Below are 23,039 nucleotides of genomic sequence, written 5' to 3'. Positions count from 1 at the left end.
GTTTTGAATGGAAGTGATATACATCTAGCTTAAGTAGACTAGAGTGTCCTAGTCTACAACAAACAATATCTTAAGGGCTTCCTTAAGTAGAAGCAGCATGGTTATCCTCAGTGCTGCCTGGTGCACTCTCTCATCCATGATTCTAATCCTTTTTTTCAGCCACTGAAGTATCTGCAAAACTGTATGCTATGATCAGTTCCGCAGAGTATATTCTGTTGATATGTATCTTCTTTTGCTTATTTTATATAGCTAATTAGCCTCTGGGGAGAACAGAAGCTAGGCATCTCATTATTTTGCCGTACTGTATTATATAGTCCTTTGCATCATGTCTCTGCCTGTTTGTAGACTGCACCATTTTACAGACTGAAAAGTCTTCATTTACTTAGTGTCTCCTTACAGGGAAGCCATTCTATTCGCACGCTATGCATCCTATTGCTTATCCTGTGCTTATTCCTATTCCTCAACCTCTTTTCTAGTGGCTCTGGTGATTATTTTTCTGGTGATACTTTCTTCCAATACTTCTTCCATGCCTATCCAGAGCCAGGGACCTGTCACATGACCTGAATCTTTATTTATAGCATTGGAGTTGGTAGAATTTGCAACTAATAATGCAGACAGTAGACACTAGCCCCTTTGAAGCAAGGTACAAAGCTTAGCCACTCTTTTAGAAGATTTTCAGTAATAAGAAAACTCAGTAATGTGCCATTTTTTCTTGAGAGCCTCCAGACAGAAGGTTAGTTTGTTTAGTTTACACCTTACCAATAGGCAACACAAGCTAGGTTTTTCCTATTGGATTTATGTGTTACATTCTTCTGAGGAAATATTGCTGTTTATGTAAAGGGAAGGGGTGCTGCTACTGTAACTAATGTGCATCTCCACTGACTGCCAAGTTACTGTCTAAAAGACAGAGACCAATAAATATTTAAAAGTGATTTAAAGTTTGTGGATACAATACCTGTTTTGTGGAAATCTTCATTGCTGAAATAACAGTGGGTTCCTAAGAGAAAGAAAAAAAATATTAAAGTATAAAATGAGTTATTTAAATACATAAATTTTGCCAGAACACTATTTGCCTAACTTAGAAAAGCTGTAACAAGTAGTGGTGCTTCTTAGTAATCGTGTTTCTTGTTGTCTTTTGTAGTGGTATATTTTCTACTTATAAGTGAATTAGAATATACATGTCCACATACATCTTTGTAATTACAATTGTGGAAGTATCATTTCATCTGATTCTTACATTCTACAAACTCTTGAAGTGATTACTTATTTCTCATTTTGAAATTAAATTCTGCTCTTAAAATTTAAACTTATTTAAAGAACGTCTCAGAAAATATGAAAATAATGAATATTATTTCATCTAAAAATTTGCTATTGGTATATCATGCTTTTCATTATGTAAATTAATAACATTCTCACTAAGCTTTCACACTTGTGTAGCTTTTAACTTGCTTATCCTGAGAGAATTTGATATGGATTGGTGGATGTTAAACACGTGGGCCTGCCTTTCCAAGAAGGTTAATAGAGCCTACATTAGAAGGCATCAATTAAGTGTAACTTTTGTATGAAAATTGAACTCATGGGTTTGTTTGTTCAGCTGTTCAGAGAAATATTGCACAAACGGGTTAAAAGAGGAATTTGTTATCAATGTAACAGATACGGAAGGCTAGGTTTGATGGAGTTATAAATGAAAAGCACTGTATTCAACAAATTGCAATGTAAGTAATTAAATACATTCTTTTTGATACACATAGACTCTTTTGCAACTAAAGAAAACTTAAATTTGGTTATAATGTATTTAAAATCAATTGCAAATTCCCTATTGAAAGATACATATCTTATGCACACAAATTCTGTTTATTGCACCAAAGTATGTTAATGATCTCTTTAAGGCTTAAATGTATGCCAAATGATAAAAATGAGCTTTCAAGAAAATCAGAACACCAAAATCTTTTTATGTAGTCAATAAATACATACATAAAATAAAATAATAAATCTTACATTGCCATTATCCATAGCATTTCTGTATAGACTGTCTGAAATAAAACTTTCATTCCATTTATCTCCTTTCTTTCACTTTTATATTTTTTTAATCTCCTTTAACTTGGCACTTCTACTTGATTTAGGAAAGAGACTCATATATTATCAACAATTGCCAAATTACCTTGCATTAATGTAATGACTTTTACATGTACAAGAAACAAAAAAGCTGGGAGCCACAAATTACTTGTCTCATTATCTGTTCATAGTTGGCATTTAGAAAAGAAAGAGAGAAAGATAAAAAGATAAAAAGAGGGAAAGGAAGAATGGAAGGGAAGAAGGAAGGAAAGAAGAGAGGAAGGGAGGAAGGAAAAAAAAAAAAATTTCCCTCAATAGGAAAACCCAATCTTAGAAACAGAGATACCCATCCTTTCAGGACTCAACACAATGGTCTTTGTGTAAGGTTGGTACAAGCTGGACACGAGCCTTCAGTGTGCTCTTGCAGCCCGAAAGGCCAACTATATCCTGAGCTGCATTAAAAGAGGAGTGGCCAGCAGGAAGAGGAAGGTGATTGTCCCCCTCTACTTGGCTCTTATGAGGCACCATCTGGAGTACTGCGTCCAGGCCTGGGGCCCCCAGTACATGAAGAATGTGGAGCTCTTCCAACGAGTCCAAAGGAGGACCACTAAGATGATCAGAGGGATGGAGCACCTCTCCTATGAAGAAAGGTTGAGGGAACTGGGCTTGTTTAGCATGGAGAAGAAGAATCCATGGAGACCTCATTAGCCTTCCAATATTTGAAAGGAGCATATAAACAGGAGGGGGAATGGCTGTTTACAAGGGTGGATAGTGATAGGACAAGGGGCGATGGCTTTAAACTGAGACAAGGGAGATTTAGGTTTGATATTAGGAGGAAGTTTTTTACACAGAGGGTGGTGAAGCTCTGGAACAGGCTGTCCAAGAAGGTTGTGGATGCCCCATCCCTGGATGCATTCAAGACCAGGCTGGATGTGGCTCTGGGCAGCCTGGTCTGGTGGTTGGCAACCCTGCCCGTGGAAGGGGAGTTGAAAGTAGATGATCATTGTGGTCCTTTTCAACCTAGGCCATTCTATCATTCTATGATTCTATGATTCCATGATTCTATGATTCTATGAAGTAAAGGCCAATACAATGTGTATATATACATATATAGATAGAAAGAGAGAGAGAAAATCATGGGTGAAAAAAAAATACATACATATTAATATGCTCTTTTTTGGTATGTTGTATCTGCTCAGAAGCCAAAGATAAAGTGATGGCAACTGATTATAATAAGTACATAGTGGCTGCTTTGAATATGGCCCTTGACAGAACATCTGCAGTGACACCACACAGTGTGGGGCTCACCCACCATACACGTCATCTTCATGCTTGTCAGACCAACTTGGTGCTCCTGGCCAGGTATCAGCCCACTAAAGCCTGGGGCATTTTAAAAAGTGACATAAAACAGCACTGACTAAAAGAATGATGTAGGGAATGTAAATGATTTGTTGTTGAGTACAAAACACAAGACATCCCTGGGATCTGTCTGCAAAGTGTTTGAAAGCTTTACTTGGCCTCAACTTACAGGAATGCCTGAATGATGCCATATTTTTTAAGTAGCTCAGACAAGAAAGCTTGGAAGAGACTTATTTTCACAAAGAAGTGTTAACAGTTAGGGAGTGTTTAAGGTGTCTTCTGTGAAACTCTGAAAATAAGGCCCTCAATTGCCTTTGAAAATATGAACGCTTTGTTTCTGAGATTATTAAACATAAGATAATGGTGAAGATCAGTGTTTTTCCTGAGGCATTTTCCTACAGTTATGCTATGTGGGTTATCTAAATTGAGTTTTTATGCATCTATACAATTCTTCTATTGTGTATCTCTGTGGAAGAAAAGAGACAGGCATTATTGCCAAACTTGTACATATATCTACAGCATGTAATGTCTGTAACATTCACAGATACAAATTTGTGTTTCAACCACAAAACAAGAGCCTAGAATACCATTTTTTTTATCATTAACCTTCAGTTAGCACTGACAGTTTCAAGGTTTATTTTGACTAGCATCTGCGTTTGTAAGTGACAAGCTAATTAGAGGGTTACATCAGGTTATTCTTTGGCTAGACTGCAAGAAGTTCAGTTTGCAGCTGTCCACTGAGAAATCTACAACCTGACACTTGAAATTTAGCTGCACTTACCCGAAAGACGGTCATTTCTTCCAGCAAGACTTCTTCTAATTCATGCCAAGTCTCCTTAGGAATTGAAACCACTTTAAGAACTGTTCCAATATCTTGAAAAGTGGAAAAAAAAAAAAAAAAAAAAAAAAGGTGTTTTCAGGTGCTTAAGAAGCATACTTCTACTTCAGAGCAATCAGAATCTCTTGTATGTAACTATTTCACATATAAAGATTGTGAAGCCACACCACTGCACATTTGTTTTCAAATGCCAACTGCCAACAAAATACTCTGGAAAAACACTGATTTTCAATAGAGCATTTGATTGAAATTTTTTAAATATCAAAATTCAACAAAAGTAACAAGAAGACAAACAGTATTCTATCACTCCCAAAACGGGCAGGACTGAAATACTACATTAATGACAGTATAAAATAGCAGGTGTTTCAGTCCTTTAATTGAGGAAGGAAAAGCACTACATTCACCCAGCAATATTTTATCGTCCATTTTGAAGTGTGTTTGTCATTCTTAAAATGCATGTGAAGATGCTGTCAAAAGGCTTAGTATGGATATAAAAACATCTGGACAAATGTTGTTAGATGAAGACGTTAGATTTCCTAAGTACATCCCTGTGTCAAACAAAGTACCTAAGATGCATAAGCTCCTCAAGGCAATTATATTTCTCTGTGACATAGATACTAGTCTTCACTGAGGAATAAAAAGGAATGCAACTTATATCATCAATTTCAGAAATAGGTGCGGCAGCAGTTTCACACTATTCCATCTACATTTTTGGGGGTTTTACGGTTGCCTTTAACATGAACAAGGCCACGACTTGAAGTTTCAGAGCTACAGCCTCTGGTTTTGTGAAACTGTTTGCAACTTAGGGCCATCTCTGTTTTACTGCTTCTGCATCTGTGATTTATTTGTTTTTATTAACAGAATCTACAAGGGGAAAAACAGAAAAAGATCATTTCTAGGTTGGTACACATTACTGAAGACTCACTGAAATGTAAACAACTCTGCGTGTGACTTTTTAACCAGCGAAGTATAGTACCGTGTAAATATAGGAATAATCTCTGCAGATGTCCGATAATATGTATTCTGGGAAAATATAAAGCATTTTAAAATTGATAAAATACTTGAAATAACAGAATTGTAAAGATCAGCATTCGCAAAATAAAAAAGCATTGAGATATAAAAGCACAAATTTATATATGTGTGTGTATCTGTTCAAACTTCTGATTTAAAAAAAAGGGTGATAACTCATTGTTTTCTCACTTTTTTTAGAATTAAAAATACAGGTAAAAATGAAGCAGATTAAATGGCATGAAAATGTTGGGTTTTTTTGTTGGTTTTTTTTTGTAAGTTGAGTGACTTAAAAGCCACTTTCATGAGAAAGTTCTGCTATTTCAGCTTCTTCACAGGAAATTTTGTATTTTCAGAATTTAATTTTTTTTCCCACAAAATATCTCCATCTCTGTTTTCATTCATTTATCATAAATTCATAGTTCTTGTTTTAAAAGGGAAAAAAAACCAACAACAAAAAAATACCAACCAAAAACCAACTCAAATGGTTCTTTCTAAAAAAAACCCAAAAAACAAAAAACAAAACCACATTTTCTATTTAGGCAGCTGAATGTGCAAATTAAGCTAGTAAGAGATACTTGATAAATTGTTTTGGAAGTGGTTTTCATTATGGTTACTGCCACAAATTGAATATATTTAATTCAAGAAGCAGTGAGAAGACTACAGAGCAAATGCAATAGGAACATGAAAACCAGAATGTTAAAGCACCATTTCTACAACAGATTAACGTAGAACAGATAATTTAATGTTAGTTACATTTGTAATGTTATGGATGCATTCATTGCCTTAATTACCTTGATAATTTGATGGCTGTGGTTTTGAGGAAAATATATTGTATGGGTAAAAGAGAGAATTGTGCTTTGATACATATAACAGTGTAGTAATTTATCGTGGCTGTATGCTCTGTTGGGTTATGGCTGTTCCCAGTCGCAATCCTTCAAATTCCATATTAGAGAAATATAGGTGCAGTTTTGAAAAAATAGCACAACTGAAAGTTGTGGACCTGAGTTTGTACTGAATAGACATAAATTGTTGTTTCAAAAAAGAAGTCTATGTTTTAAGTGGATTCTGCAACAATTAAAGACACTTAATGCCAGAGAAATACTCTGAGGTCAAAGTTAATCTCTACAGCAACTCTGGTCAGGCCACAGGTACCAAAGTGGAGGCTTTATCTCAGTTCCTGATCAAGTTTTACAGAGTAGTGTTTCAAAGAATTTCACACAAATGGAATCAAGCTTCTCCTTTAGGATCAATAAGCTCTGCTGAGTAAGATAAGATTACTCTTATTAATTTGCTTTACTGACAGATATATCTTGACTGTGCCAAATGATCCCACACATCAGACGCTCAGGATATGCATTAAGTGCATATCTTAAATCCTGTTTTTCTGATATAATTTCAAGCATTCCGATATGATTTTATTTCCTTTGTGAAACACTGGTACAATCACGGTGGGAAAGAAACTGCTTGGTTGAAGATTTCACCCACAGGAAAGGAAAATGTGACCACTCTGGATGACTATTAATTATGTTATGTTCAATTATCATCAGTTGTTCAATGAAAAGTAAAATAAAAGTATTTCCTCAACATGCTGAAATTCAGCAGCATGTGAGAATAATGTAGATTGCTGCCAGAGCATTGGGAAAATACAAAGAATGTAAATATCTAATCTGATGGGAGAGACCTACGTAGAAAAATTCCAGCCATATCCCAGAGAGCTTAACTCTGTTTTTGCCATAGATTCAGGTCATCAAATACAAAATTGCACTGTGACTAGGGTCCCTGATCTGTTTGGTTTGTTCTTTGCTTGGGGAAGGTGCAATATGCACTGATTGTGTATCTGTTTCTGGTTTCAATTAGAGCAGCCAGTTAAGTTCAGCCCAGTGCAAATAAGAAGACAGGGCCTTAGTACTGCCTCTTTCATTTTGCCCCTGCATGGAACATGTTCTTTACACAGTCTGAAAACTGCAATAGGGTCAGTTTACTGAGAACATCCTTTGTACCTCAGCTCTAAGCATGGGTATTTTAATGCCCATTCTTGTTCCATGAGAGTCAAGCCTGCTGGAAAAAAAGCAGTTTTGATGACGAAAGATGGGATTTCAAGAAGCAATAGCACTGTCACAAAACTGTGTTTTTGGTTCACAAATCTCTTTTGATAAGTGCAAGTAATAACTTTTCAATATTTTTCTTAGAATTATTGGATACAAATAGGAGCAGTTGGATGGGATCCAGAAGACTTACCACACATCTGAACACTGGTAGTTTAGAGAGCTAAGTGCTTAAATTCCCAGCTCAAAGTTAAGAGCTAGATATTGAAGCTTCTTTACAGACAGACCTTGCCTGGCTGATTTAGATAAGAACAGCCATATATAACTGTCCAAAAGTTATATCTCAGGTTTAAGTAAGTATTCCTGCACTGTCTGAAAACAGACAGGAACTTCTGCATAACTGCTCGTCTTAGTCTAATAGAGGTCTCTGAGAGTACAATGAACCTCTCTCTGCAAGTACTTATCTCTCATTTGCAGAAACCAAGACATCTTTCTTAGACAGAATGCCAATTCTTTGTGAGATAAATGCCACTTCTTGCGCTCAGATCAGCTCCTTATGTTTGTTTAGTGTCTTAGCCTGCATGTTGAAGGGCTTGTTTCCTCATGCCACAGCCAAGGGGAATGTTGCCATTAATATTTCTGTGGGCTGAATCGTGTCATAGAAGACTTGTTGAAAGGCACAACACGCTGCCAATTGTAGATTGCATTAAACCACTTAGCATGTGATAGAAAAATGTAAGAATTGTGTAAAATCTACTTTTCAGTGTTTTATGCAAGAACATATTGTAACACTGGTATCTGATAACTCAGTTCTTAGCTTTAAAGAGCTGGAGCTCTTTCTGTAGAGCAGCACATCCTGCAATACATGTTCTGAATTGCTACACATACAGTGTGTTTAATACACAAAGCTTCATCAGATCTCAGTTTTTGCACAATGTATTTCAGACATCAACATGAAAGAGACCTTGAGATTTATTGCTTTGGAAATCTGACCCCAAATCTAGAGTATCAGAACTGTATGAAAATCAGAAATTGACTGTTATAAGACAGAGAGCCAGACAGATATTTTTTAGGCCAAAGCTGAAAAGAAACAGTTGGTTTAAGGATTGTTTTGGTTTGAATTAATGGTTTTAATGTCTAATTATTAGCAATTATGTTCAATAAAAGTTTGAAATACTTCTATTCAACATAATGAAACATTAGCCACTGGAAAATTTTCACAGGTGAAGAAGGAGATCTACAAATATGAATCAGCAAAGGTCTATGGAAGCCACTGAAATTAAACAAATGCACACCAGCTAGTTCCTGATCACTGTTATTTCTCATTATTACCTTTCTGGGAAAATTGTATTCTCTGAATACATATTTCTACTTCTGACAAAGTGCCCAAGCTGTATCATTCTACAAGGCTTTGGAAAGGATATCGTGTTTCTATTTAAATACTAACTACTCTTAAAACACGTTTTATGTGCCAGATATCTGCATCTTAGGTAAAATGATGTACTCTACTGGCTAAAGAACTGGGCATCTAAAAGCAATAGTTGAAATACTTAAATGGCACACAAGACATTTTTCTTACTTGGAAACATTCCTCATTCATTAATGTTTCTTATGATGTGCTTCAAAATGGGTACCTCAAAAACTCCATTTTAATACTAAATTATAATTAATAAGGCAAAATATTTCTAATAAAATTCCCTAATAAAAGTAGTTGGAAAAAGTAGTTTGATCTTAGTCCAGCTGGCAATGCTCCTAAAGAATTAAGCAACGCAGTCTGAACCTGTAACAAATGTATTTAACAAAGGCCTACCCACACAGTTTTGAGTCTTGCCCCAGAATTTCATGAGTAAACATTGGAACATAATCCAGCATTCTGTCTTTCAGAATATGAAATTATATCTGATCCTTGCCTTTGCAAGGCCTGGAGGAACACTCAGCATAGTTTCAAAACTTCTCACCTGTGCCAATGAACATAACATCATATTGACCATCTTCTGCATCTACTCGATCTACTACTATCTGTGTGAACTGGTAATCCACATCCGTTTTAATCATGATTGGACGGTTGTTGATGGGGAATACTGGGTTGTACATTGCTGGATGACTTCTTGCAAATGTTATAACTTCATCAGGAAGGTCCTTGGTGGAGTCAAAGCCGCCAAATGTTTTACTGGGACACTGAAAATAAAAACGAAGTATTTTCAGTTTAAAACTGAAGAATATTAAGATATGAAATTCCATTTTGTCACAATCATTCCAACATTTTCATTTTATAAATAAACATGACAAGGGATCTAATTGTCTCTTGACAGCAAGAGTTAATTTTGCCATTTCAGGTCTGTGATTAATTTTTTTTTTTCATTTTGAATTTAAAAAAACATAGTTAACAGAATATAAATGAACTTTACACATCAGTTTCTTTTCCACTATCAGCTGTAAACAGATTTTTACTCATTTACTGATTTGTGTTAAACTTTATTTGGCAAAAGGAACAAATCCTGAATTTTCTAAAATTATTCAGTCTAAACCAAGCTATTTCAGTATTGGTTTTCTATGCTATAGATAACTAATCTTTTTTGTCACTATTTAGTTTCAGAATATTCTCTTCTGAAGTTGATGGAAATCATTTCCTCTCTTGGAAATCATGCTCTCAAATGCTGAATTTAAAATTCCTGGTTGTCTGCCTCAGCAAGTTTGTGTAATCCATGTAGTTATGACAAAATGGATCCTGTTCTCTCTACAGATATTCTTATTAGTGCAGTTAGCATAGGGTTTGACTAATCTGACTAAATGTGACACCAACAGTACATGTACCTATAAATGAGCTACACAGACTGGGTTCCATTTATCATAAATGGAGAGCATAGGTAAAATTTATTCCCACCTCATTTTCCCGTGGTAATACTTGAGGATGGTGGTTGATCACCACCACCTCATCCCTGTCTCTTCTGTAAAATTTGTAAGTGTTTTATGTGTAATTAGAGGTTACTTCAAAGCAACCATTTAATAATGTGTTAGTATTGTTGAAAGGATGAAGAAAATGAGCCACAATTATATTACATCACTAATTTGCCGATACCCAGCAAACAACTTACTGTCTACTTACTAGAAAGCATATTGCAGCATTCTATTCCACTATATGGTATGAAAGGAACACAGGATATTTGATTAACACATAGGACACAAACTAAGCAGAAAATAAGTTAGTTATCTATTGTATTTTATTAACATTTGACAGCCTTTTTATTATTATTATATGTTCTTTCTTTCTGCTGAAATATTACTGAAATAAAATTAGATATGCTCTTTATAATCATTGGCCAAACATTTGCCTGTCTGAAAAATTAAGTTTCAAATTCTACACTTCAATTCTAAGTTTGCTTTACATCTTAATTAATATTCTAAATGCAATTCAGTGCTAATTACTCAGCTTAATTTGATAATGATTAATTGGATAATATATTGAAAGTGCTCTAAGGATAAAAATCACTACACGAGAAATAAGTATTGTTAACTGCAGCTGGGAAAAACAGTGAAAAAATCAGTAAATGAATATTCATTTCAATTTTAAATAAATCCAGTTCAGCTGTGTTTCAATTGATTGCATATTTACTTTCTGGCCCACTTTCTAACAAAGGATTTCACCAGCAGCAATCTTGACTAAGGTGTATTTTATGCAGCAAAATCACATAAACCTAACATTAATGTCATTATTCTGTATGTTTAAATAAGATTCTCCATTATGAGAGCCAGATTATTGCTTTAATGCTCTTCTTTCATGAGAATAAATAAGAAAACCTTTTTGTCTTTATTTCTAAAGTACATTATCTACACTGAATATTAATTCCATCACACATAAAGAAATTGGTTGAAATGAAAAAAATACATTTGTTTGCTGTAATCCTTCCTTTGCCAATAGAGTGAAATGAAATGAACCCAATCATTAGGTGATTTAGCCTCTTCAGAGTCCAGATTGCTTGCAGAGGAATCTCAGCACGCACAACATCTGAAAAGGTAAAAGTCATGTCTTTCTTGTCTTAGAATATTAGAATCATAGAATGATTTGGATTGGAAGGCACCTTAGAGATCATCTTGTGCTGGCCTTCCTGCCATGGGCAGGGAGAGCTCCCACTAGACCATGTTGCTGAAAGACACTTCCAGGCTGGCCTTGAACACCTCCAAAGGAGGAGATATCCACAATTTACTTAAGTCGTGGTCAGAAAACCAGGAGAAACAGAAAAGACATAATCTTTGATGCTAATGACAAGATTGTTTTTTGACAGCAGTGAGTCTAACTAAAATTATTCATAAATGCAGTTGTCCTGATAAAGGTTGGAGAAATGAGATTCATCTTGGAATCAACTGAACTCTAGTATTTAGTATCTAGTATTTAGTATCTGTCCAGCTTCTGGTTTCCAGTAAGTTATGTCAGGCATTTTGATAAGCTAGAAAAAGTTGACTAGGTTATACCCTAACTGACTTATTAGAAAAACTGAAAGACTAAAGAAAAAGGCACATCTTAGTAGGAATCAAAACAGTTCCAAAACCAAAAGAGAAGATAGACTCTTGGCACCATAAAGCAAAGAAAAATTGAGCTTTGCATCTAAATTCACATAAAAGTAATATTAATTCATGAGATGATTTGGTATATATAAAAATCTTCCCTCATCTACCAAATAATAGCAAAAGATTAAATAGATAAATAACACTCTGTAGAGTTTAAAGGAAGAATCCTGGCAACTTCTGTGTTAAATATGAAACTGATGTAAAATTGTTTACAAAGTTTTCTACCTTTTCAAAGGAACCTTTCATTTTCTTTTTCTTTACTAATAACGGGCAAGTCACCAGATGCTCAGGAAGTTTCTTGGCACCTCACCTATGAAATTCCTCAGATAATTCAGCACAGTTTAACTAAAGTGAGATCTGTAGCTGAAATACTCTAAGTAGCTCATGTACTGTTCCTCCCTCCCATTCACATTCTTCTTGGAAAGGAAGCTGAAAATCTGACATTTGAAGAAACTTAAAGAATCTTTCTTCTCTATTCTCAACAGATTCAAAGCAATTGAAAGTAAATTGAATTTTATCAGTTTAAGGAAAACAAAAAAACACAACAACAAAAAACTCTTCAGTAAGACATCTCACATTTCAAGATCAGTTTTGTTGTACTAATACAAAGGAATGATTTCAGTGACTGCAAATAAAAACAAAACAAAAAAAATCCTCTTTTTCAAAATGTTACACAACAGGATTAGAATCACTAACAGTAGGAACTGGTGGTCTCAGACTCTCTTTTATTAGCATAATTTACAGTATTACTCTAGCTGTACAAGATGTGACTGCAGGACTATGTAGAACTTGGGCACTACATTCACCTTTAGATAAGAAAATTGTTAATAAGGAAATCTCAACGTATCTACATGCTCTTGGTGAATACTAGTATAGACATGTTACAGTGAAATTGTAAGCATTAAATCCATTCTAAGAAATAAAACTTCTGTTATTCTCCAGAATTTATCTTTTAACTCCGGAAAGAATTAGTAACCCCTTTAGCAGAAGGAATGACAAGTGCTAGGTAATCTGGCTGTCAGGGAGCCACTGTTTTCTTTTACTTAGGAAGTCATTTTCATTAGTCCAAGTGTATGTATTGTCTAAATGTTGGAAATCAGTTGAAGGATCAGGTTTGAAATAGCAATTTTAAAACATACCAGACAAAAATAGAAGGCAGATTATTATTATTATTATTCATAGTAATAATAATAAAAAATCAAAGCTATTCCTGGATTATTTTCTGCCAGAAGGGAATTTAAGAACAGTTTTTAAGAAATTTTACAGACATATTTTTTTATTTCTACTTATACTTTCATGTATATTATATTTTATCTATAATAATGGTGTTCCAGAATTTAAATAGGTCAAACAGATTGATAGCAGCTAAGTAGCTATCCCAGTGTATATCCCAGTGTATAGAATTAATATTTTTCTCATAAATGCCATATCTTTGTAGATTAGTGGCAACTTAGGGGCAGTGAAATATTTCTAGAATGTGATTATATCAGTTTGGAGTTTTAAATATGTATGCCTTATATACACAAATATTTCAGTCATTCATTAACTGTAAAGCAAAGCATGTAGAACATGGAATAAAAAGAAATTTCAGTGGAAGTTATGAAATTTTCGTTGTCTCCCTAATATGCATTTCAGAAATGTGTCTTACTCTACCAGACTGAATGTTGCAAACAAGTTAATATTTCTTAATAGCCAGGCAGATGCTCTGTTTTCTGTTCAGTCTCACCAAGAATGGTTCAGCCAGCATTTGGAACAAGCAGAAATTCCAAGGACAGAATAATGCAGAGTGATTTATTACACATTTGACTTTCAGCAAATTTGTGCAGCTATTGCTCAAGGTTATGTTGAAATTAATACAAATGCCAAAAGAATGAAGGCCCAAATGAAACTAGACTACAGATATTGTGGCTTCATAATTTACTAGAAAACCAGTAAATTTTGGACCTAGAGGAATGGTTATCTTTCCCTTTCCCTTCTGCCAGTCTGCATCATAATCTTTTTCAGTTTTTACCTTGGTTCTCAGCTCAAGGGTTGTGTAATCTGTAAAAATATTTTCAAAAATTTTCTCTTTTTAGATCGCTAGATTTCTTAGGGTACTTACAGTTCCTGGCCGTGGATATGGAACTCGCCCTTGGTAGGGAACCCACTGGTAGTTTGGGCCATCTCGGTGGGCATAGGGGCCAAGAAATACCCTCCTCACATCAGTCATGCTGTACATACACACTGCTGATCCCTTGAAGATATTACTAAAAATAAGGGGAGAAGAAATCAAATCATATTCTTTAATTTATCAGATTAATCAACTGATAAGCTACGAGATAGTAGCTCATTGCTTTCTAATCAGCATATGCTGATTATCAAAACTCTGACTTGCTCTTGAAACAATTTTAACTTACCTCTTGTGAAAGTTCAGCAAAACTGATATGATCTCCCAGACACTGTGCTAAGCCGATGGCTGTTATTGCACTATTTAAAAACATATTGCTCCCACAAGACCAAAGCCCCAATTATTGTGGCTGTACATATAGGTCTGTTTAATTCTTTTATAAAATTCATATTTTTCAATTTGTTTTAGAAGTTGCTTTCATCATTTGGGCAGTACACACGCAAAGTTCAGTGTTGTTTCTTACCTTGAAATTTGTTACAGGAGACAGCAAGTACTTGTAAATGTCTTTTCTATGCCTGGTTATCACTAGCAACATTCTTTCTGTTTAGAGACCTAAAGTTCTGACCTTCACAGGTAAATGTGGTAATGCTCTGTGCTCCCAGTACTGCAAACCTTCCCCAGGCTAAAGCTACAAATAACATTTTGTTCCTGATGAAAGCACAATGAAACCAAAACAGTCAAGTCACAGTTTACATGATTCAATAACAGAACTTGCAAAATTTTTTAAACTTTTCAGATTTAAACAATACTTCTTACTAATACCTCCCCAAGAAGTCAGTTTCTCACACCACAGATTTCCTACATTACGCTTCCCCCAAACAATCTTACTGATGCTTATGTTATTTCTAAAGTTTCTCTTGCTACAAATCAAAGAATCAAAGAAACATAATGGTTGGGAGGGATCTCAGAAGAACAAGCCCAACCCCTCTGCTAGATCAAGTTCCCTTCAATTAGTTACACAGGAAAGCATGCAGGAAGGTTCTGAATATCTCCAAAGAAGGAGAATCCACAACTTCTCAGGTCATATTGTTCCAGTGCTCTGTAACCCTCTATGTAATGAAGTTTTTCCTCATGTTTATATGGAATTTCCTACATTATAGTTTGTACCTATTGCCCCTTGTCTTGTCACTGACACTACTGAAAAGGGCCGTTTAAGTCTCATCATTTAGATGTTCATAAGCACTCCTCCCTCAGTCTTCACCAGACTGAAGAGCTCCAGGTTTCCCAGCTTTTACTCACAAGGGAGATTCTCCAGGTCCCTACTCAATTTTGTAGCCCTCCATTCGACTCTCTCTAGAAGTTCCTCATCTTTCCTGAACTGAGGAGCCCAGTTCTGATCTCCTCTATTAAAAGGCAGTTCAACAGAAAGAACAGCCTGAGAAACTGGTAGTCTTTGTGCTACTTGCTTTAGAGCAATAATGTACATTACCCATAAGAAAAGAAACCTAATTCATTACTTCTTACTGCCACTGACATCTCAGTTCAAAGGTTAAGAAAATTTTGTGTTCTTTAAAAACATTTTTAACGAAGGGACCTCTTTAAAACAAGCAGACATCAAATTTCTATGCAAGTAAAATAATACATTCCATACCTGGAAGTTGTAAACACTCCATACACTATTGGATTTTTAGGGTCCTTCGAGTTCATTAGGAACACGTCTTCTGTAAACAATAAGAAGAGATGGAAAAGAAAAATGACTGAAATTCTGTATGGGCAATGCCAGAAAATGTTTTTATATTCAAAACCATTTCTGACACTTACGTAATTCATCAAAGTGTGTGTCAATACCATTGGGTCCTGGCACAGAACAAATCAGACGTGCTTTGAGGAAAGTTGTCCACTTGTTAACAAGGCTCCTGTGTCCACCAAAGTCATTCTAATAACAAAAGTATTTTTCATTAATATCTTGTAACAATCTTTGTGTGAAGAATGAATAGAAGGCAGGGAAAATATATTAAACAATCGCAAGATACTACCTATAGAAAACAGAGGAAATAATTCAACATTTACACATAAGAGCATTATAATGTTGCCAATGACATTAATTCTAAATTACATTTATTTTACAATTTATCATTATATATTTCATAGTATCACTTTATAATTCTCATTAGTTAAATAATAATACATATATATATGTATCTATATATATAGTATATATAGCAATGGAAAAATACAGGCAATTCCTAAACTGCCATATCTTGTTAAATCTTCCGGGGTTTTGTATTCTTAAGTTAAACAAAAGTAGATATACTACTTGCATGTGAACAAAATAGATCCCACACATTTAAGGACCTCATAATTATGGAGGAAATGATTTTCAAGCAGCTATTTATGGGTTGGAGAGAGAAACTGAAATTGTGACTATGGATTAGCATAGGATTTTACTATGAACATTCTACGTGCCAAAGCTACAACGTTTATGAATATAATTTAATTTGTAGAAATCTTTTTTAAAGTCTGTCTGAAAATATTTGGACATTTATCAATGTGGATGGATGATTCAATATGCAATCCTTAAGTCTTCTGGATTGTTGCCTGTTTTTGCAGCTAAATTAAACAGTTATTATGTTAAATCTTCCTTTACTTTTGTTTTAAGAGTTTTCATTAATATGGAAACGGGAAGGCATTAATATTTACTGAAAATTAAATTCTTCAAATGTTGTTGGCCTATCTAGAATTATTCCTTTTCCTGTAACAGATTTTACTTTTTGCAGAAACATTCTGAAGCTCAGAAGATGAGCGTGATTTTTTTTAAAAAACTAAGTGACTTTCCGTCTGGATGATCTCTGTCTCATTGTAGTGTCAGAGATAACACTGAATAGTTTTCAGTCAAGAACATTCTCAGAGTGCCTCGTCACACAAAGAAGTCATCATTTTACCTTACAGATCTGCCCTATTCTGGCGTGAGTGGCTTTTCCAGTGTGCTCTCCATCAATTGCATTTTCACGGAAGAAGAAATAGATTTTGTCATCTTCTGGATTATCACTTTCAGGTATCAGGTGAGCACTAATAAATCTGGGATCTGAAAGACAATGTCATTATTCATGTTACTATTCCATGAATTAAGTCACTTGCCTTCTTTACATGAACTGTGTGACTTTACTTTCCAAGAATCAATCTTTGCATCATATATCTGAATAAAGTACATCCTTACCTTTAGGTGGTGAAAGGTGTTTATATTTCTCTTACCTCTAAAACATGGAAAAGTTTGCTACAGACATTTAATGAGCAGACCTTAACCTTATCATTAGAGTAACTAAACATTTGTGGAATCTCCTTAAAAACTGTGGTATAATATGGCTTCTTAATTTTATGTATATATTCTTGATTTTTTTTTTTTTTGTTTATTTCAATGTTTTGATTTTTTATCAATAACCAAAGAAAACAATATTGAGATAGTGTGATGTTCCTAACTTATATATAAAAAAAAAAAGTATTAATATCTTAATGTTCAAAAACTATAAAAATATATCAACAAATGAACATACATAAGATGCACACACTGATTAGCTATTTAAAAAGAAAAAAGTCAGCAGTTTTGGGAGAAAAGTTTATGGAAGTCATAAAAGAAAATTCATACCAGTGGTGAATCTGGTTCATCACTGTATTTTACAGAGATACTTCAGCTGGTATCTTTCACTATATTTGGAAAAAAGAAGGCATAACCAACATCCAACAGATTTACCAATCTGTTTTATAGTCATTTTACATCATGCTGGGATAATTAAGTATGAACTATATTTAACTACTCAAAGAACCCTGTTTCTCTGTGAAATTATAAGCTATTTTAGCGTCGTGCATTAACATCTTTTCAGTGTATGTTTATTGCCATATAATCATGAAAATAATGAACTTTATTTTGTTTTGCCAGTTTGCGCTTGGTCCAATGAACCTCATGCCTTAATAAGGATGACAGTGTTTGTAAGCAACATATTTTATATATTTATATATATACATGCATGTGTTTAGCTGTGTCTATTATACAATTGGGTCATACTTTTTCTTTTATATTTTGTATAATTACTACACTGGAAATATCTTGAAAGTTCAAGATGAGAATCGGTTGAATTCCTACAGATAGCTTTAACAGCGCTCTTTGTTAAATTCCCTGTTACGCCCAGGGAATTTGCCCCATCCCTGGAGGTGCTCAAGACCAGACTGGATCGGTTCCTGAACTATCTGGTCCAGGTGGCTGGCAGTGCTGTCCATAGCAGAGGTTTGGAACTAGATAATCTTTGAGGTCTCTTCCAACTCAAGCCATTCTATGATTCTATGATTTGTTTTTATTAATTCTTAAAATTCAACATGGAATTGACTGCTTCTAAGCAGTAAGTTGAAATTTTCATCGAACAATATGTGCCTAACTCTAGAATTTCACTGTTCTATGGTAATGCTCAGTTCACAGGTGATCATTTTAAATGTGAAAATAGGTCTGTTTTCCTCATAGTTTTCCTCATGGTTTTTCACCACATCATTCATCAAGAATAATTTGTCATGTGATTGCTTAGCTACCCAGTTGCATAAGATCCTTTTGTAATTCATCACAGACTTCCTTTGTCTCACTGTGCTGAATAACTTAGTATCGTGTGAAAACTTTCTCATCTTGCTGTTCAACTTCTTTTTCAGGTTATTTATGAACACGTTGAACAACAGAGGCCACAGACCAGACCTCTGTGGAACTGCTATTCCCTATAATCTATTACCTGTTTTCTCTTAAAATAAATATTTTTGGACAAATAAAAGCAACAAAAGTCTGTAATCAGCTTAAACTCTGCATCCCACAAAGAAGAACTCAAGATACTAAATTTCCTTTATTTTTACCTTACTTAGTGGTTTTCAGTTTATGCTGATAAAAGGCTTAAGATTAATTGAATCATTGTAACGTGGTTAATATCATGATTATTTTCCATGTGATCTATCAGAAGAAATGTGCATCTACATTCTGAAAATCTCTGGCAGCCTGCGGAAGGATTCATCAAAGAAAAAAGACGGCCAGACATTGGTCTGGTCTACTGAATATGAAGAACTTCTGATCTGAATGCACATGGTTACTTTTACAATCTTAAGGTCTTAGTGAAAGAGGTAAGAAAATACATTCAAACAAAATCTAAATGCATTCCCCAAATGTTTGAATGATTTGTCTTCAGCACAATGGGTTTTGTAAATCACAAGATATCAAATTCTAACATAAATCACTATGTTATCAGGCATCAAAATTCTAACTTTATACTGCTTTGCGATGAGCCCACGGGGAGTCCCATTTGAGTCAATACTATTGCTGATATAGTAAGGGTTATACAAACTTGCCCTAGGTTAGCATATTATTATTATTTTCTTTCCGTCTCATAATTTTGCAAATGAAACTAGAACAGTAAGAAAGCCTAGTGTTACAGAAATACGAGAATTATAAAAAAAATACTGAGAGATTGAAAATATGCATCTAGCAGAGTGGCAGCAGAAGAGAGGGGCTGTGAAGAAGGCAGATGTAATTAAAGTCGTATTCAGAGCATGTGTGAATATGTTTTGTACATATTGCTTAGCAATGGTCATCTGGGAGGAATTCTGATTTTCAGTTAGTGATTAGTAATCCTAACTACATCTTTTGAAAATAGAATGCTCATACAGCCACATATTCGAACATATCTATAGTATATCATGGAATATTTTCTGTGTTTCTTGTGTTTCTTATTGTGCAAACCTCAAGCTGCGTTTCTATCCAGTTAAGTCAATATGTTTTAGTCAATAAAAGAATGGTTCTTTATGTAATACAAACTTTGTTCTTGTTACTTAGTTTTTTTTGTTTGTTTGTTCTTTTTTTTCCCCCTCTTTCATATTACATCTTGCGTCTATGTAAGGAACCAAATAAAGGGAGAACAGGCTATAGGTGTTCTGACACATATAAACACAGATTAATTTCTGTTCAGAATGAATATAATGATCATATAAGAAATGCCATGATTGTGTGTGTATATGTTTTCAGAGGGGATTTAGTAGGGTCTTCAGCTGGTACGTGGGGTGCTGTAAGCTAGCGATCTGTAGCATGCTCTCTACTGTTTCACTGGCTGAGGATCTGCTTAATCTGCCTGAGGCTTGATGCACACTGGCATTTAACTCTGGGTCTTCAGACTATGCTTACAACTGTTTAGGGCCATGATGAATCAATCAGCCAGATGGCTGGCAGTCACGCAACATAGTACTCTCCATGGACTGTGTAGTGCTTTTGAATTTCTCTTCTTTAATGAAGGGAAGGGAGATGTCCACAGATGAGAGACTTATGCTTGACTCTCCTAATTGCTCAACCATGCAGCAGAAGAAAGAATGTTATCCATGAGGGTATATGTTCAAATATTGAGACTGCGTGTCCTTACATTGCAAAATTAAACAAGTTCAGTATCAGGAGCTTCCCATGGGAATCTTAAAATGGTCCTGTCAGGGCTGACCTATTTCATACATTCAACATAGCTACCTAAGAAGTACTGGAATAAACTTCAAGCAAGTTTTACGGAATAGAAAGTGGGATCTTTGATCCAAAACCACCAATGACAACTGCAAACTCAGTGCACTGTAGGTGTTGTGGATAAATAGGATGACTTCAAATTTCTGTTCATGAACTATAAGATATTTTGAGATTCTAAAACTGCCTCAAATCAGTGGAACACTCAGAAAAGCCATCACAACATTTCAACATGCTCTTGCTTAAAATGATTGTCCTACTGGCTAGAAGTCCAGAAAGCATGTTTTGTTAAAATGGACTTAAGAAATAATTTGACAGCAAATAATTTCCAGTGACTCATTGCTTTAAAAAACACACAACCATATAATGTGGAAGAGTGCTTTAAAAAATAGCATACATCAAACAAACATGTCTGAAACATGTTTAAGCATGATCAAAGGAGAAACAAAGCCATGGCATAAACATGATCAAAATAAAATTGCAGCTAAAAGCACTTCTCTGATCTTGTAGCCAATGTGAACAAGCTAAAAATAAAAACTCATATTTTGATTTAAAGCAATCAGCATCAAGAAGCAGATTATTAAAGTACACACCTTTCTCAGCCTCCTTTAACTAAATGTCCTGACTGTGGAGCTATTTCTCAGCTCCCACATGACACCTTCCTAGCGCCACTTTTTCTGTGCCCTTCTGCAATTACCAGTTCTGCAGACATTTCATTGGCAGCAGCCCATTAAACTGTCCTTCATGAAAAATCTGGCTCTTTATGAAAACGACACCTTGGTCCAGCTGCCTCTATGATTTATAAGCCATTGTTTGCTTAGTTAAGTAATGAAAATGTGTTTTGCTTGTTTCAGCACTTTGGGTTCAGAAAAAGCTAAGGAAAATTGAATTGCATCTGTTCTTTTATAAATGTTATTCTTCAGCAGCAACAATAATGCAGACACATACACACCAATAGGAAGAAACAACAAAAATCAGAAATTGGATTGATAATAGAACTGTATTAGCATTTTAATGAAGATATATAAACTGGAAGGCATAGAAATTGCTTTTAACTGTCAAGATTGAGCCAGCTGAGGGAACAGAAGCTCAGGTCATCTCTTCATCATTTGGCATGAACAAAAGGTCAGCTCTCTCAGGAAATGTTTTGTAAAGATTTTGAACTGGATGCCCTTATTATTGTATAGTTATGGTCAAAATGACTAATTTACCAGCTCACAGCAAGAAACTAGGGAAATTTTATGCTCAGTAAAATTGAAATTGCTATAATTTAATGAAAATTACTGGAGAGTGACTAGGACCTGGAGGAGAAAAACAGTGCTAGGGAGTCTGAAATTAAAAATTTAACAAAAAAAAAAAAAAAAAGGAAAAAAAAAGAAAAAAAAAGAAATAGACATTTACTGAGGACTTCATAAATAGTTACAGTGCCTCTCCACTGAGACCCAGCAAAGTCAGAGAAGCAAACACTGTCCTCAGAAAATGTGATCTTGAAATCATAGCAAGCTCCACTACCCACAGAGAGGAGGACTTATAGCATCAGTCACAGATGTGCTTAACAGAGCCATGAGTAAGTTCACCAGAGGACAAAGCTTTTGATATATGTTGATAAGAGCACTAAATTGCTTTGAGGTTTTAGTCACTCAACTGTAGCATACAAAACACTAAAGCAACCAAAGCTCTTCTTCCAAAGTCTGCTCATTTTAATTCTTCTACTTTCACATATCTCTTGTAAGCAACGAGTCAGGCAAAGACAGCTGAGATCTTCTAGATTCACAGTTTAGAACAAAGCTCCTCAACAATAGTGCTGGCATCAGACCACATCCTCAAAGTGGGAATGCTCTCTGCACAACAGGTAACTTCAGGCTGCTATGGAGCTAATAGTAGGGCTTTGTGGTAACTTGCATTCAGACACTGACACAGAAGATAGAAGCAGGGAGAGACCACAGAGCAGACGTGATTTAAATACACTATTCCCAACGCCATGGGCAGGTGGATGTGGCACTTCGATCATCCATGACTGAGATTGTATCATCTTCTACAGCGTAAGAAACACTACAGTTACTCATTGGTGTTGCAATAGAAATTCTCATCAGAAAGTTTTAAAGGTTCATAACATTTATCAAGTGGTACTTTTTTTGTCTGAGTCAAGCCAGATGGATAGTTAAGAACTATAGCCTTCTAGCACTGCTGATGCTATTATCTGGAATAGATTTGGATGCACTCCTCATATCTTTTTTTAAAAACAAACCAAAACAAAAGCACTACTATTGCCTACTGGAAATACTTACGATGACACAGTTGGATTATAGTACGGGCTAAGAAGTCAAAGGTTGAACTAAGGCTTCCTGTATCATCTACTTAATAATTTATTTATTTATTTATTTATTTATTTATTTATTTATTTATATGCATGATGCTTTTACTCATGCAAATTCAGCACCAGGAATCTTGTCCTTACGGTTTCTCACTGCTTTGACTGAATGTCACCACTGCTAATGTGTCAAATGAATTCAAAAAGAGCTTAGTTTTAATTTAGGGTAC

At 34.9% G+C, this 23,039-nt stretch overlaps 1 protein-coding gene across 1 annotated transcript in view; it reads right to left on the bottom strand.

Annotated features, from left to right (window-relative positions):
* The window catches only part of SEMA3A (semaphorin 3A), a 170,913-nt gene that overhangs the window by 21,089 nt on the left and 126,785 nt on the right, over positions 1-23,039 (bottom strand). The window contains exons 7-13 of the mRNA XM_042872901.1: positions 16,924-17,066; positions 15,803-15,917; positions 15,633-15,702; positions 13,976-14,120; positions 9,267-9,486; positions 4,196-4,287; positions 956-997 (exon numbers count right to left, since the gene is read on the bottom strand). Coding sequence (XP_042728835.1) covers positions 956-997; positions 4,196-4,287; positions 9,267-9,486; positions 13,976-14,120; positions 15,633-15,702; positions 15,803-15,917; positions 16,924-17,066 — 827 coding nt within the window. The remainder of the gene's footprint in view (positions 1-955; positions 998-4,195; positions 4,288-9,266; positions 9,487-13,975; positions 14,121-15,632; positions 15,703-15,802; positions 15,918-16,923; positions 17,067-23,039) is intronic.

The sequence above is a fragment of the Lagopus leucura genome, unplaced genomic scaffold (assembly GCF_019238085.1).
Source record: "Lagopus leucura isolate 7727_CA_CO unplaced genomic scaffold, USGS_WTPT01 Super-Scaffold_100008, whole genome shotgun sequence".
NCBI classification, from domain to species: Eukaryota; Metazoa; Chordata; class Aves; order Galliformes; family Phasianidae; genus Lagopus; species Lagopus leucura.
Note: the sequence above shows the minus strand (reverse complement) of the source record. Positions and strands in the feature narration are given on the sequence as shown.